General features: G+C 39.5%; 1 protein-coding gene across 9 annotated transcripts in view; it reads right to left on the bottom strand.

Annotated features, from left to right (window-relative positions):
• Positions 1 to 17,793, bottom strand: part of CTNND2 (catenin delta 2) — a 913,511-nt gene that overhangs the window by 107,590 nt on the left and 788,128 nt on the right. For all 9 annotated transcript variants that reach the window (XM_038583305.1, XM_038583308.1, XM_038583306.1 and 6 more), the window contains one exon: positions 7,545 to 7,718. In XM_038583305.1, the coding sequence (XP_038439233.1) occupies positions 7,545 to 7,718 (174 nt within the window). The remainder of the gene's footprint in view (positions 1 to 7,544; positions 7,719 to 17,793) is intronic.

Here is a 17,793-nt window from a genome sequence, read left to right as displayed (position 1 = left end):
GAAAGCATTTAGATATGCTTTTGTTGTAAGAACAAATAAAGAAGGTCAAGCTCATATAAAAGTGATGTAGAGGAAGCATTCATTCAATCGACAGCAACAAGTATACTTGTCCTCCTAACTCTCAAACCATCTCAAGGATCAGTAATTCTCAATGGAAAAACATACCTCTTGAAATCCCAAGAATGAACTTTTCTGAACACAAGAAGGTTTTTTTTTTTGGTGAATGTTATCAAGTATGTTATCAAATGTGTCTTCACGGTGTACAAATGGCATTGGGAAATGCCTTCTGGGCAATAAAATGTGACCCTGTTAGATCACATGCGTGGTGTCTGAGAGGAAGGATGCCACAGATCTTATTCCGAGACTCCTGCATGTTCTCTAGTGACAGGGCTGTGTAAACATCCTGGAGAAGGCTCCACTTCTGAATCCCCTGCACAAGAATGGGAGCTCAGATCATACTTCTTTTTGAACAATAAGATGATGACTGAGAAGTACAGGCAGGGAGGACTCAGTGATTCTTTATTCAATATAAGAAAATAGAAGTAATTTAATTGTCTTTCATTCTCACTTATTAGACCCCAAATCAGAAAGCCTTTCTTTTAATACATCTCTCCTTTTTTTCTTTATAAACACAGTGGCTCATAGGGACAGGGAGTTACATCTCGTATTTTTCCTTTGGAGATAGAAAGCACATCATTCTGGGGATATTACGCACAGTCCAGAGGGACCATGTTGATATAAACCCTTTCAGTCTTGCAAATATACGGCATAGCTTTTGTTGAAGCCCTGGCTAGTAAGGTAACTGGGGTGCCATTGGTTTTTACTACAACATTAAGTGTTTTATTTTATAACATAAATTAAATATATTAGCAAATCTCTGTCCTTTTACAATGAAGACTTTTACTTTTCTTGAATCTGGACTCAGTCTATTTTATGTCTTAAAATTCAGTCACCATCGTCAGTCTGAGTGCACGGATAGCATTTGTCTGCTGGAGGCTAGGAGCTGAGCCCAGATTATAGGAGAGGAACATATAAAGTGTGACCTTGACTGTAAGAGAACATTTCTGGTTGCAGATCTGTGTCCTCTTTCTGCTTCCTGCTGGTAGATGATGACCACAGGAGTAGCCTGAAAGTAACATGTTGAAGATGGTAGAACAGCTTTGAGCATAGGTGAATTAATTCATGGAGGGAGCTTCCCTCCTCACACTCATGCCCTTACCTGTTACATCAGAGAAAATAACTTCTGTCTTCAATCTTGTTGTAGTCCTTGCATATTTGAGCCTCTGTTACAGCCACTAGCATTCCTCTAAATAATGAGATATGCTAATGTCTCATCACTGACTCATAGTCCAAAAGTGTTAGCTATGATTTTAGAAGTGTGCTTCCTTATTCCAGGCCTCTTCTTTACCAAAATGACTCTAGAGACACCCTCATGGCTTGTGTGTGTGCATGTGTGTGTGTGTGTGTGTGTTTGTGTGTCTCCTTGTGTATATATTTCTATCACAGCATCTATTATGGTTTTTGAACTTTTTGTTTTCGTGTTTTGTACTGGAAGGCACCATGGGGAAGATACCACATCAAACTCAGCTTCTTATGTCAACTGTCTTCCAATTTGCTGCTCATACCTGGAGATTAAAACATGTTTAGCTGATGAAAGACAAGGTTTATTTCTAGAATCCACGTTTATTATTTAAGAACAGCATTCTCCGTTGAAATAGAGAAATATAAAATGAAATATAAAAAGGATCAAAGCTCCTAGCAATTCTCATTGTAAAGGGACAGAGATTTGCTAATATATTTATTTATTTTCGATTGAGCCAGCAAGTTCTAACCACTTCTACAAAAATGCTTTTAGAGCTTGAAGTGATCACATGTTCCTTGACTAGTCTTTTCTAAAGCCAAACTAATCCCTTAATCCTGTTGTCCCTGTGTGTGGGTTTAGAACTTGATGCAGAGCCTATGAATACTTGCTTGTCCTCAGGACTAGAAGAAGAGAATACAGAGCTCCATAGCTCTCATCATGCTAGAACAGTTAATATGAAGTTTTTATGTTTGAATCCCTTCTGACCCAACTGCTCGGGTAATTAATAATGCAGTTCCCAGGTTATCTCACATCTTAAACTGAGTTCAAATGGGGATATTTTTTTACTGCTTGTTTTGTAACTTCTGTGGGTATAATGTGCCTCAGGGGTTCCTTTAAGAACAGGATGTGCCTTCTTGATACCAAACCAGAATCAATTTTATATGTAATGGGGCCCAGAAGATTCAGTATGTTGCCTGGCTGTCTTCGCACTGACATTGTTGCTGATGAGAAATCAGCTGTCACTCTTCTCCTTGTATGTACAAGTCTTTTTTCCTCTCACTGCTTATATATATATATATTTTTTGAACAGTTGACATACAATGTTATTCTCCAGCTGATTTTAAGATGTTCTCTTTACTACTGATTTTGAGCAATTTGACTATGATGTACAGTTTCTTTATGCTGCTTTTATTCGGTTTTCCTTGAGCTACTTGGACTTCTGAGTTTATGGTCTTCATAAATTTGGGAAATTTTCAACTATTAAGACTCCAAAGATTTTTTTTTTCTGTTCATCTTTCTCTTTTCTTTTGGGAATTAAAATTACATACATATCAGACGACTTGAGGTGCACTGATAATTTGTGATTTTTTTTTCTTTGTGTTTTGTTTTGGGTAGTTTCTATTCAGTTCATTAATCTTTTCTTCTGCAATGTCCAACCTGCCTAATTTAATCTCATCTCATGTGTTTTTCATTTCAGACATTGTATAACTCTGGAAGTTTTACTTGAATCTTATTTATTTTCCATGTTCTAATTAACTTTTTGAACACGTGAAATACAGTGATAGCAACTGCTTGTCTGCTAATGTTAACATCTGTGTCAGTTCTGAGTTGATTTTGAATGATTAATTTTGCTCCTTATTATGAATTACATTTGCTTCTTTATTGGCTTGTAAAGTTATTTTCTTTTTCTTTTTCTTTTTTCTTTTTTTAAAGATTTTATTTATTTATTCATGAGAGACACACACATCCAAAGAGAGAGAGGCAGAGACACAGGCAGAGGGAGAAGCAGGCTCCACACAGGGAGCCCGATGCAGGACTCGACCCTGGGTCTCCAGGATCAGGCCCTGGGCTGAAGGCGGCGCTAAACTGCTAAGCCACCCAGGGATCCCCTGGGTAAAGTTATTTTCAAGTAGATGTCAAACATTCTTAATTTTAATCTGTTGGGTACTGCATGTTTTTTGTATTCCTTTAGATTTTTTAAAGCTTTGTTCTAGGCTTCAGTTAATTTACTTAGAAACTATTGCTATTTTTGGATCTTCTAAGATTGATAGGAAAGACTGTATCATATTTAGTCCAGGGCTAATTGTATGTCTAGTTCTAGGAGGCAAGATCCTCCTGAGCTCTCATTCAATGGTCCATGAATTATAAGGTTTTCCTGTTTGGTACTCGGGAAGCACACTGTACCCATCCCTATGTGAGCACCAAGTTTCTCTCTAATTGCAGGAGATTCTTTTCTCAGACTTGGGTGTTTCCCTCACATGCATGCACTCTGATAGTTCCCTAGGAATATTTGTTGGGGATGCTCTGCAGATTTCTAGGGCTCTCTCCATGTGTGATTTTCTCCTCTCTGGTACTCCATCCTATGAACTCCAGTCACCTTTGTCTCCCCAGATTCCCTCCCCCATCTCCTTAGCTCAGAGTTTGCTGAGCTCCTCTGGGAGTTCCAGTCCTGGTGCCATGGTGGGCAGTCTCACTCAAGGCAGTGAGCTGGGGCATTCAGAGGGCTCATCTTGCTTGTTTCTTGTCTCTCAGAGATCACAGTCCTTTACTGACTCATGCTTGGTGTCTTAAAAACCATTGTTTCTTCTATCTCTCTAGGTTATGTTAGTTGTTATTCTTCCTTAAAGGGATTATAAACCTGAACCATCTTGGCTGGAAGTGAGAGTCCCTCAAGTTTAGCTATTTCTACAGCTTCAGAATGGAATTCTATAACTTACGGCTTGGAAAATTAGGTCATTCAATGACAATGATGAAAGTAATGCCAAACTACCCAAAACCATGTTTATTCTATAGTCCATTTGGATGCATATGGCATTTACAGTATAGGTGCAGTCCTTGCTATCCTTACTATTTACTGGGGTCTTTGGAGGAAAAAATCAATAAGTCAGTCACGTGTTATTAGAGTCAATGACTTGGTTATGGCCTGGATCTTCTCCATTTCTTCCTCCTTAGGTTGGGCCCATCCTTGTCCTGCCTCAGGCTCATCATGTCCATCATGTCCAACTGGGCGAGGTCCTCATATGACTTCTGTGTTTATTCTGACTCAATTCCTAACCTACTAGGGATCATGCTTAGAGCTCATTTTCACCATAATCTTTCAAAACTTTGGTTTTTTAAAAAACTTAAACCTTATACTTTACATCACATCACTAACTAGAAAAAAGACACTATCAAACAATGATTTCTACTTTTATTGGTTGCACTCCACTGATGCCCTGGTTCACTTTTACATTATGCTCCAACTGCTAAGCTATGCTAAATTCATTATCCTTCTTCCCAAGACTGTTGGCCCTGACTCTTGGGACAAATCTCAAATTTCCTAGTTCTCTTATTTTTTATTCATTTTGGCCACATGGCTGGAGATTCTGTTTCTTCCTTCACTACATCTATGTTGCTATCATGTTACTTCATTAAATATTAACAGCTTGATATACAAATGTCTCTTTATTCTATCTTATTTTCAAAGTAAATGGGCAAAGAATAGCTTCTTTGAAAAAGGCCACATAAAAAAAAAAGAAAAAGGCCACATTTTAGGGAAAAATGGACTGTGCAAAGATACCTGAAATATTTGACTTAATAATAAGTACAGATATATTTCTATTGTTCAAACCCTAGGTTTTCACAAAGTTCAATTACAAAATAAATAACCCATAAATGGGAGTTGAAAGAGCATCCATGCACATTTTGGAAGTCTTTAAACTACTATATCCAATTGTTTTAATATTTTGTGACAAACAAAATAATTGTACTGTAAATGAGAAAAAAGTAACTGAAGTCCATGTTGGCTTTGAAAAAAATTATCCCTTTGCTTCTGCCATAATACTGTTCTGTTTTTCTGATGCTCATTAACCAAGTAATGAGTCTCTTAAAGTTTAAAAAGTATTTAAGACCATATGAAGATCTAGTTTACTAGCCAATTTGTTGCAGAAAAAGAGTATGCATGATCTTCCTATAAAGAGAAGTTATAGTTTCAGATGATGAGGTCTATAAAAACCTGTCTCCATGTAAAATTCTGGTATTTACCTTCACATTTCTGCCTTTGTTTGGGTCATAAAAAGTTAAGGACACTAAAACAAATGCCACTAAATTTCAACAGGTGCTATAAAAATGCATGCTTAATACTCTAGATTTCAGATGATGGCACTGTCCCCCATAAGACTTAATGGTGTTGTGTGTCTTAAATCAATCTTTTTAATCATTTAAGATTTTTAAAGTAAAACCCTTTTATTTTAAAAGGAAGGAATTTTCTGGTTTTTGTACAAATTATTTTTAATCTCTTGAAAATGATAACAATTTATCAGTGTTTGGCTTAATGATAACCTTCTTAAATCATCCCTATGGATTGTTTATTTTCCCTTCCCATATATTTTCTTCCATTTAATATGGCATGTTTATAAATGATGATAATGTGATTAACTATTACATATGCTTGTGTATTTTATTTTGATTAAAAAATTCTCATGTAAATATATATATACATATATATATTTATAACTATACACAAATGTTCTTTAGCAGTCCCTTGCCCTACCTGAGGATCATCCCACTCTTCTAGAGTTATTAGGATAGCAAATGCTCCTTATAAGTAAGGCTGACAAACCTTCTGGCCATATGTAATGACAACCCATTGGCCTATGGCATCCTGCTCTCATCTTTGCATCTAGTGCCATGACTGGTCTGCACGCTGTGAGACAAGAAGCAGCCACAATCTTTTTTGTCTAAACATGACACATCTGAGACAATACAGTGCTATAATTTGCTCAGGGTCACAGAGCTTAGAAAAGGTAGAGCCTAGGTTTGAATTGTGATTTGAAGCAAAGCCTCTTAAATTTAGAGGGAGGTAAGATCTAAGGGTTAGTTCAAGGAAGTGATTTCCATTATTATCTCCTTCCTTGCTTGCAAGGCCCTACTCTGGAATTCTGTCTCATGTGACTCTGCTTTTGAAGCTTTTCTCTAGTTGAAAGCAAGAGATAACTTCACTTCAAGCCTAGCCCACTATGAATTCTTTCAGTACAACACTAGGGACACCTATGGATAGAGGAGAAAGGGACGATGATGTTAATTTCTAAGACTCTCAAAAGAAGGGATGAGCCTGCCCATACATCAGCAGCCAGCTTCTGGGAAGTGTTGTCAAGAACTGGGCCCCAAGAGCTGGGAGGTCCCACCAAGAAAGAAGGTAGTGCTGTAGCTGGGACTTCAGCAGTGGAAACAGAATGACAGAGTGAGAGGTGACACGAAGGCAGATGCTGGAAGCTCGTACAAGAAGGGAGGAGGTAGCTGCATGACAATGCTGAGGACAGTGTGTGCAGTGCCTGTGGGACCAAGCTGAGAACTCTTCGTAGCCATGTGTCTTATTAACATTGTTTTGAAGAAAGTGAATGCTAGATAGTGATTTATGTGCATCCCAACCCCCAGGCTTTGATATTAAATGAATGAAAAATAGATAGCGGAGGTCCAAATTCCTCTCTGGATATTTTCCCCATATGCCCTCATTCTAGGTGGTTACACTTTTTCTCTTCTTCTTCTTCTTCTTCTTCTTTTTCTTTTTAATAAGACAAATTAGCTCATGTAATAGTTGGTGATCAAACTCAAGAATTCTTTGCTATGGTCAATCCTTTTCGACCCAAAATGAGGGTCGTGGAAATTTTCCATGAAAACCAATCAAGGATAGTATGTGTTTACAAGAACTCAGAGGAAAAAGCCTTCCTAATCTCCTTCTGAATCGTACATTTTTTTTTTTACTTTTAACATTCTGGCCAAAAAGACCCAAGAATACTATTCTTCTCTGTAAGCCCATAGGTTAAAAATGGTTCTTTTCCTTTGGAGACAGGACCAACTACAACATTAGAGGGATTCACAGGGGTTTTGATACAAGGTGCTTGAGTATTAACTCTCCTAACAGTCAACAATAGAGCTTTGAAAAGCATCAACATGTTATATCTCCCCTGAAAACAAAATAACTCAGCTACACAAATAGAGTGGAAAGCATATCACAGCATTTTCAATGACTATACTTACATCTGTTCATCTATATTTTGTAGAGATCTTCAAGGACCCCTGAGCCCTTGAGAATTTTTAAAGGAATATTTTTCTGTGTCCACAAGTTCAATGTAACTGGTCTTTCCCTAACATTTTCACAAACTGCATTGTAATTGCAGATCTCAAAACTGGACTTCTATTCCTTTCTAAGGATGTGCTCATAATTCCAGATCTCCTCTTTATTGTAATGAACTAGTCATACCTTCCAGCTCCCTGCAGCCAAGTTCTGCAGGGCGCCTGCCGCCCCTTCCAGCGTGTCTGCGTTTGAGCACTCAGAGAGCAGTGTGAGGTAGGGTTTGACTATTGATGGGTGCCACAGCATCTGGATCCCTTTTGGTGGTTCTGCACAGTCTGGAAGAGGTCCTACTCCATCCCACTGGTGAAAGAAAAATAAGAGAGTAAACATCTTTAATATCATTACACTTCCCAACTTCACCTTTTGTAAACACTGTAGCCAAAACCGGAGCAGAATGTTTAAAAACTTGGTGACCATCTATTACAGGTAGGATAATGCCGTAGTAGGGCAAAAATAGGATAGCTACTCCTGCCCACCAAGAGCTTATGATGGAAAGTGGAAGGTGGTGGAGCAGGTACATAAGTGAATCTAATTGCCAGCTGCATGCATAAGCTCTCTAAGAACAGTGCCAACATATTGCTATAAAAAGGAAGAAAAAATAAATTAATTTTGATGGGCAGAGTGGAAGAAGGTTAAAGGTCAAGGCAGCATGTCTTACAGTTAGCATGCTACTGGCATAACACTGTACAGAGTAACATCAAACACCCTCACTTCTTTTTTTTTTTTTTTTCACCCTCACTTCTTATGCCAACTGATAAATTCTTAGGCAACTTATAAAAAATATTTGTTTGCTTTTGAATTATATCATGGCATTATAGGCATCAAACAGATCTCAGGAATGTACAGACAAGAGAAAATTGCTATGGTTTATTAGATGCATTGACCTAGCTAAAGGCAAATTTAGATCTTACAGCAATTCTGACAGTTCAGTTTGCTTTGAATTGAGTCTAATGAAGAACAGGAGAATGTATAATTAAAAATTAATGGAAATAATTTAAAAACTATTGCTATTGCATAAGGGAATATCAGTAGACCATTAAAAATGATAGCTATGAAGACCATGTAGCAATGTGGAGAAATGATTACAATAAAAGTGAAATGAACAAAGATGCAAAGTAGTATGGAGTTTATGCTTAATATAACTCAAAATGCCCCAGGACAACATGTGTGATAATAAAAACTTATTAACAAAAATGCTTATGTCTCTCACATTTTTCTACATTTCAAATTTTCTGTTACTCTTATCATTTTAAAAATATTAAAAATCATAAGAGTGATTCTGATGTTTGGTCAGATACAGCCTTTGTCTTTTGGGAAAAATGAAGCCAGTAAATATAATGAGGGTAGAAATGAAGTAAACTCTATGTTTAGAAAAAAATACTCCCACATTCACTTCTGAGAAAAATAATAGTAAAACAAAATAATCCTTTGTAATTTCAGGGTGGGAGTGTTATTTAACTGCTTATTTGTGTTTATTAATGGTGGCTTAAGATATAGTCTATACGACATTTACTAAACTTTCCTGCAGATACTCATGTATCTACATATATGTGCACTTGTGTATATATGTATGTATAAATACAAAAATCACAGCCATAATTCAAAGTCTGTGTTTCTTAGTTTTGAAATTTTTACTGGAATATAGGCTTACTTCATATCCTTGTAACATAAAAATGGAAATGCTAATGGTAAAAATGTAACATTACTTACTATCACAAGTCACTTCAAGAATTTCATTATTTTCCAAGAAAAAAATTAAAGACCCATATCTTCTTTTTCTCAATTATGACACAACTTAGTTTAAGTGAAGGCTAAAGCTCAGAGATGAATTTCCCATGGATGGATGTTGGACATCCCACGAAAGGTTATTTTCACTGAGAATGTCACTCAATTTTAACTCTGTGACAAGGACACTCAAGGTCGGGGAATCTGCTTGTTCTGTTAATCAAAGCTACTTCTAAACCATTCTGAAATGACTGCACCTGTGCAAGCCTACTAATGAAACCAGCAAGCATGTCTCTTTTAAATATGAAAAATAACAAAGTGGGAAGTGAACAGTCTTGTCACATTGCTCCTGGCTCATTCTCTGAGATGAGCTCACTACACTGGACAGGAAGATAGCACCAGGGAGAGACTAGTTGTTCTGACTTCAGTGATGGAGCAGGGGTAATAGTGGCTTGTCTAGGGAGATCAGCTTGGGGTGCTGAATCTTTCTGCTGCTGCAACAGGAAATGGGAAATTATTTCATGTGGGTTTTTTCCATTGTTTATTTTGTCATCTCCTTAGAAGTCTTAAGCTATTGTTTTCATATAAAGATGTGATAATATTCAGAAATATCAAACTATGAAACTTAGAGCTCAATAGGGATGGCATTTCCCTCTCACGTTGGGAGAGCTAACACAACAGCGGGAGGTGCACAGAAATAATATTTGCATGCTCATTACAAAATGTGAGAGCCAGACTCTAAGAGGAACAAGAAGCAGCTGTGCCATCATTTGCTGGGTTTCATCTTGTTCTCCTCTCCTAACTTCTCCCCAATAAAATAGGATAAATGGCTAAATCAGTAGACAATTTTCTTCTGCTCTGACATGTGATCTATGTAGCTCTTAAATACCTTTTATTACAATCCTTCCTTAATGGCTACAGAGAGAATCTGAAGGAAATAAAAGGAAAACTGAAAACTGATGTGAATACAGATAATCTTTGATGGCAACTAGAAATGGAGTTCAAAGGGGATTCTCTGCTATTTCAGAACACTGATGGCACCCTAGTATGTCAATACTGAATAAAAAGAGTTATTTCAAAGCCAGTCAATGTATCTGCCCTTTATCTGGGTATGCTATTTCAACCTTTTACTGAGTTGATAGAGAAAGAATTACCAATTGTCCATTAAAAATATATTTTCGCCACCTATAAAAAGACCAGGAGTCTTCTTGAAGAGTGTGCTGACATGCTCAACATTATGTCACCTGGAAAATCAACAATAACAGGATCACAGGGTGAAGGTGACACCAGTATCTGACCTAGGTGATGAAAATTCTGCACATGTAAACTTTTAGTGCTAAGCTTATTCTAGAGTGAGGATCCATGAAAAGTCATGGGATATGCAACTTTATCAGCAAAGTGGACATACCCCATTTATAATTTTAAATACAAGACACATCTCTTAAAATCTGAAATGAAGGGACCAGAACTTTCTCTTTTCAATCCTATAAGGACACAGCAAGAAGAGATCATCTGTGAAACAAGAACAGGCTCTCAACAGACACTGAATCTGCTGTCACCTTGTTTTTGGATTTCCAGCCTCTAGAACCATGAAAAATAAATGCCTGTTGCTGAAATCCCCCAGTCTACGGTGTTTTGTTATGGTAGCCTGAGCAGACTAAGCAGTAATCACAGTAAGCATTAAGTAAATTCAGTGTAGCAGGATCCTGTAGCTACTCTACGACCTTTCTGCCATGGAGCTCTCTCGGGGCAGGCTGTCAGCAAAGCAAGGAGACAGTGTGGCAGGATTATGTTGACAGTAAATCACAGAGCAAATCAATTGATTTTATCACCCTAAACAGTGCCACACTCAATAACATACTATTAGCACTTTTCTTAACTGGTCTTAAATGTATAACTGTAAGACTAACACTAATAACACAAATCAGTCAACAGTTTGTATCATTCCCTTTCTAAAATTGTATTGAATTGAAAATAGGTATTCTCTGTTCAAGAAGGTAGTTCTCAAAGCTTTTTGGAAAGGAAGATAACAAGCCTCCATGTTAGAAGCCTAGGAACTGCTGAAATCTGGACACGATGCTTTCTGCTATGGTCAGTCAGGGGAGGAGAGAGATGCCAGCCACTGGTAAGAAATGTCTGTCTGCTTGGGAAGAGAGTCACACATGTGTGGGACTGTGTTCAATGTGTGACTTAAAAATAAACAAGAAAAAAGTCTTTTCTTTGGACTTGTCTTTAATACTTTGCTTCCCCGTACTGTTTAAATTCTACTTAAAAGATTTCTTAGTTGGCTTCAGGATGGAAAAGTGGAAGCCATTTGCTCCTTATATGAAGAGAAAGATGCAAGGTAGGGACAAAAACACAAAGTCCCCAAACCAGAAAGTAAAAATGCCCATCAATCAAGAGACTTAGTGAACATGGTCTTCCTTCAGGGATGGTGGCTCATGAGTGCTCGAATTACTGCATCCACAAAGCCCCTGCTAATGAGGAGAATTAACAAGAGACTTTCAGCTCTTCCTCTCCACCGGGCTTACACCTGCCCAGCCTCCACTTCCGCCTCGCCTGGCTGGGTGCCACAGAGATGCGGAGAAGGGGTGCTCCCCGGATGCAGGGGAAGGATCTACAGCCCAGAGGCACTGAGAGACTGCGCTCCTCTTTCACATTTGTCACAGCCATGCAAATCCACGGAGAAGAGCTTCTCCGGCTCATCTGTATCTTTGGAACACAAAAAGAAAAGGTTTCTTCTCCGGAGCAATGCAATTCTGTTGCCCATATTTCTCTCCCAATGAGGTGGCACCGTTGTCATTGCCCATGTGCAGGCTGCTTGTTTTAAAGGGATTGTGCTGAAATAAACAACAGGCCAAGGAAACTGCATCATAAAGGGCATGGATCTGCAGCAACAGGGAGACATTCAACTTTAAAATCCCACCCTTCCCTCTCAGCTGAAGTCCCACTTCGCACCATGTCAGAAGAGGAGATGACTGGAAGATGGGAGGTGTCAGGAACATTCTCTCACACAGGGCTTGGTTTAAGCAGGCTCCAGCCTGTACTACATCCTTTAAAAAAGCAACAATGGACCTGCAAGTCCATCCCCTATCTGCCATCTTGGCTTGGCTTGGGTTGAACAGCGGAATTACTAATAGATTCTCCCTTTACAGAGTTTCATGATCACTTCCATCTTTTTTGAGGATGAGGGAAAGGGAGGCAGGGAATAGAAGTGATGAAGACACTCTGAGCAGCTATAAAAAGCCAGGGGTGAGATGACTCTTGTGTTGACTCTTGGGAATTTTGAAGAAGAGGGTAGCTCAGGTATGTCAAGTCCCCTGTTTAGAAGATGGGTGCTGTTTAGAAGATGTTGATGACAGTGGGGCTAAGTGTGTGCAAAGAGGGGACAGAGCTGGAGCCCAATGAGCTGCATTTATGTGGCACACATTGTCTCTAGGCTCTCCTTGAAGAAGATATGAAGGGTTTTGCATTTGAGAGATTAGAAACCTGTGTTAAAGGGGGAGAATATACTTAAAGTATAGGATTTAAAGAGATTCAGGGATAGCCTTGCTGATTCATTTCTGTTGGTGTGGAGCCAAGCGACACACATCTCTCAGAAAGAGGTGGGAGGGAGACTGGTGATGCTGTCTACTTCAGGGAGTGGCATGAAGAGCCCACCGTGCTGTGCCCCACAGGGCTGGTCCACATCACCAGGCTTGCCTGCTCTTTCTCCTACTCATTGTGATGGAACCAACCAGAACACCACTAACACCCCTCTAGAACTCTCTCTGCTCTTATCTTCTCATCCACATCTTGGGGAACCTGGTCCAAGAATCTCTCCATTGTCCACCTTTTATTTATTTTTTCCATTACCTTCCTTTTAAAGGGGCTTTGTCCTTAACATGCCATCCCCCCTCAGATTATCCTGAATGCAGTCTTATTTTTTTTTCTATCTTTGGTGATACATGTCTCAAAGCCAGTCTAATACAGTGATTCTTGACTAAAGGGATTTTATCATCCAAGGGGACAACTGTCAATGTTGGAGACATTGCTGATTGTCACAACTGGGGGAGGGAGAACTATTGGCACCTACTGGGTAATGGCCAGGAATGCTGATAAAATCCTACAACGCACAGGACAGCCCCCACAAGGGAGAATTATCTGGCTTGAAATGTCAAGAGTGGCAAGGCTGAGAAACCCTGATCTAGTAGTATAAAACTCAGAGCATTTTTTTGAGATTTATTATTTTTTTTAGAGAGAGAGGAGGAAGAGGGGTAGATGGAGAGGGAAAGAGAGAGAATCCCAAGCAGACTCCTCACTGAATGCAGAGCACAATGTGGGGCTCAATCCCGTGACCCTCAGACCATGACCTGAGCTGAAATCAAGAGCTGGACACCTAACTGACAGAGCCACCCAGGGATCAAAACAGAGAGTATTTATTAATGGTATGGAGCACTGAATGGTTAAATGTCAATATGGAAAGTAAATGGGAAGCCTAAATCAGAGTTTTAAGTCTGTAAAGTTGCTGAAAGACTTTACAGAAGAATAGCGTTTTTAGGTGATGGGATATATTTTCTCTGAGGTGCCAAAGTAGGAGGAGAATCTCATTCAATCATGGGCAGTGATAAAGGAGAGTCACTGCATGAAAATGGACAGCTGTGATTTTGCAGGTTTGTGTGACTTGTTGCTTTGAGGACATGAAATATCATATGTTGAGTCACCAAGCTCCCAGCATATGGTGAGGTGAAGGCACAGTGAGACCGAGCCGGAGCCAGCCATGAGGAATGAGCAGCAGCTCAAATAACCAGATGGCTGGTAAAGAAATGGTATTAAGCAGCAAAAGAAAAGTATGCTTACTAATAAAATAAAAACTGGAAGAAACGCAACCTGTGATATTAAGAAATGAGAACTTAAAAGCATCAAGAATGTCAAGAAGGGCAGATACATCAGTGATGATAAATCAAATCCAAGTGTACTTCAGCTATCACTGCCATCCAGCGTGATTAAGACAAATTTTGGCTTATGTATCCAGATTCATTTGGTCTCGATATTTCACTTTTAAGGATTTATCTTTGAAAGGCAATTAAGGGTATAGGTGAGATTCAACTACATAAGTGTATTACAGTTTACATTAGTTAAAATTTGGAAGCAACCAAATTTTTTGACCATCAGGGACTGGATCGCACATCATGGTACACCCCTACCGTGGAATTCCTGGCAGTCCTTCCCCAACCTTGCTGGGAATCATGTGCTGGCAATGAAAAAGGTCATGCTGAGTCAGAGGATAAACTATTGTACAACAGTACTCAGACTGAGACAGGTGGGTGTCGTGCCCACACCTGTTCTCCTTGTCCATGCTGTGCCAAGGTGGGCAGTGGGCACGGTCATCGAGTGCAGGTAATCAGGGGCTTCACTGTTTGCAGAGAATTTGAAATTTGTTGTTGTCTCACAAATATAGTAAGCTTCCTGCCTCCCTCGCACTTTGGGTTTTAACTTGATCTGATATAAACCAAAGGGTGGGGGGTGAGCAACAGTGATGTGTATGACTTTTAAGTGGGCCCCAGAAAGAAGGACATGCTCCCCTACCCTGTCTTCTTTGCACCTTTTCTGCTCCTGGACGATGGACAGGAAAAGACATCATGGACCATGAGAAGGAGGAATTATCCCAAAGAGGAGAACACGATAGATCTCAGAGCCTCTAAAGACTACAGATCAGGGCTGCCAGAAGCATCGACCTTCACATTAGTGGGAAGGACACTTATCTACTCTCAGGACACTTAGAGGCTCTAGGAGTTTGGCTGTCTGACATGCGCCCTAACTGATTCTAACATCAATGTAGAAAAACTGTATTTTTGAAGGGTTAAACAAAGCTGTGCATAAATATGGAGAGAGAAGATTTGAAAGGATATATGCCTGCTATAAGTTGCAATCATTTCTGTCTAGGAGGGGGATGGTGGAGGTGTGTGTATTTCTTTCATTTTGTAGCTTATTGCTATTTTACTCATATATAATTTACATGTTATATGTACATGTATCTACATGCATGTTTATATTTGCTTATAATCAACATCCATTTTGTCCAAAATAAGGAGAAACTTCTTTAAAATTAAAATCTCCAGTGTCTTTTAAACTAGCAAGAAAATTCATTTGTGCACTTTGAGATATTGATCACCATTTAGTGTCAGAGTCTCATTTCTGGGCCAAAAGCAGCCATTCATTGCAGTGGGCAATGTGTGATGCTCGTGGTGAAGTGATAGCAGATATAAAGTCCTGAAAAGTCACAGGAAACCTTTCAGGTGACAGAATTTTGTGACCTCTAATACCATTTATGTGTGTCTTGTGTTAACACCTTCAGAACAAGGCATTTTTTAGTTTGGCATGATCAAAAGTACTGCTTCTCCAGAGGTACTGTGAGACACACCTGTATGCACTTGTTGACATGAGTCCTAGTTCTCAGATGATTATCGTGATACAGAGTGCTTGTTAGGTAGGGTGGTCCTTGCAGATGCAGAATGCTGACTCACATAATAAAATGCAGCACTGCCATGAGAAGCTGGATGAAGGTTTGAACCGAAACCAGAAAGAGGTCTACAGAATACTCTAGGCTCACAGTGGCTCCTGGAGGCAGTCTCATCAAGAAAGAAATGGACGAGGCCGGGACAAGTCACCTACTAGAACATCTACTGGAAAAACCTCCCTAGCAAGGGGTAGAGGCTGCCATGAACCCCAAACTGAGTGTCACTCAGCCTCGCTGGTTCTGGGTGTTGGGCTAGATGTCAGTGACATAAACCAGATCCTCTGTCCTTCCCCGCAGCAGATTCCCTCTTGATGGAAGTCCACTACTGTGCCAGATCGGCACTAGAGGGCAAGTTCAGATAAAACCAGGTGGAAGTAGATTGGAGGATGAAGAACTTTTTCCTTGGAAGAAGTCTTGAAAGGATGGAGGTGATGTTTTATTTGATCTTAATGGATAATTTTCCCAGTAGTAAAAGAAAGGGAAGAGAAGGCCAGACGGAGGAAGAGCAGGACCCAAAGCTCAGAGGCTGGCCGGTGTGACAAAGGATGGGCCAGGAGAGTGTGCAGGGGAAGCCCTTGGAGGTTCTGCCAAGACATGTCCATTATCATGGAAAAAATAAAAGGGCATTACGGGTTTTTTTTGAAGAATCCCGTTACTATTGCTTCTGTGTATGAAATAGCATGGTGATATCCTCAAGGAAACCTCGTGCTGTCCCATGCATTTGGCATCTATGATGTCAGGAAGTGGTGGAAAGAGCAACAGTACTTACTCTCAAGTTGACCACAACTCACTAAACTGTGAAACAAAGATTATCAGGAGACAAGCAGTCTCCACACGAAAATACCAAATCAGAATCATCTCTGAATTCTGATAGGTGTATGTCCTCACCCACGAGAATACACAGATACCCACATGAACTAAAAAATTCACAAGTGATATTCAAGCAGAAAAAGAGAAGTTCTGATTCTAGGGTATCTTGCTTGTTTTTGTTTTTGTTTTATTCTCTCAGCAGTTTCTCTCTACTGTCAAGTTCACACTGAGTGAGTCTTGAAGGCTCAGGTCTGCTCTGGCCAGCAGCCAGCAGTACTCTTGCTCTCAAATCCACTTCTGAGTACCAGGAATCCCAGGATATCATCCCAAGGAACCTTGGCCATATCCCAAATTGAAAAACAAAAGATGCTGATTTCTACAAAAGGTGGAAAAGTAAATACAGCAATTTCATCTACTTGCACTTCCCTGGACCCCAATCTTTGGTCTGTGGCCCCTACCCTGCTGTGCCTAGCGACTGGCACAGAGCCCTTGAAGATAGCAGAGGAGCCCCTGAGAGGTGAGATGTGCCTCTTGGCACATGACGTGCAGGCTGTTTGGTGGGGCAGGGGTAAGGTTCTACCTGAAAAGGGCTAGAGAAACCAGGAATTTCTTGTAATGTGGCACAGAAATTAATAAATTTTCAAAGCCATTTTGGATCGGGATATGATGCCCAGAAATGTTAAAAACTATTTAACTCATAGTCTGATGGTTCCAGTACGATTCGATAGCAACTATTTCTTTCTCTTATTTTTTTAAAGTTTTTATTTGTTTGAGAGAGAGAGAGCACACAAATGTGCAAGTGGGTGGGGGACAGAGAGGGATGAGCAGACACCACACTGAGTGTGGAGCCCGATGCAGGGCTCAATCTCACAATCCTGAGATCACGAACTGAGCTGAGATCAAGAATCAGATGCTTAACCAACTGAGCCACCCAGGTGCCCCAATAGCAACCATTTCTTAAAAGAAGAGCATGAATGAAGCATATCTTTGTATCACATATTTTCCTGAATTAATCCGATTAAGAATCTAAAGGATAAAGTTTCTCTAAGATTTTTATTGTAATTAAATCTGACTTTTACAATATCACAGCATTTTCCTAAGGTATAGAATAACAGTGGCAAAGGTAAGAATCAACATAAATTCCTGAGATACAGCAAGCTCCAGAGGCAATCATTAAACCAATTACTATTTGTATCACTTTGGCTTCTTGCTAAAATCTCTGGCTCCTCTCTTAGGAAATATCTGTTGTGGATTAGACAACCTTTCATTTTACACAGCTCCTTGCATCCCTTTCTCTGGACATCTTAAATTTAAGAGAAGAAAATGAATACCGGTTATAAG

The sequence above is a fragment of the Canis lupus genome, chromosome 34 (assembly GCF_011100685.1).
Source record: "Canis lupus familiaris isolate Mischka breed German Shepherd chromosome 34, alternate assembly UU_Cfam_GSD_1.0, whole genome shotgun sequence".
NCBI lineage: Eukaryota > Metazoa > Chordata > Mammalia > Carnivora > Canidae > Canis > Canis lupus.
The sequence above is the reverse complement of the archived record's forward strand: the minus strand, read 5'-3'. Positions and strand labels throughout refer to the sequence as shown.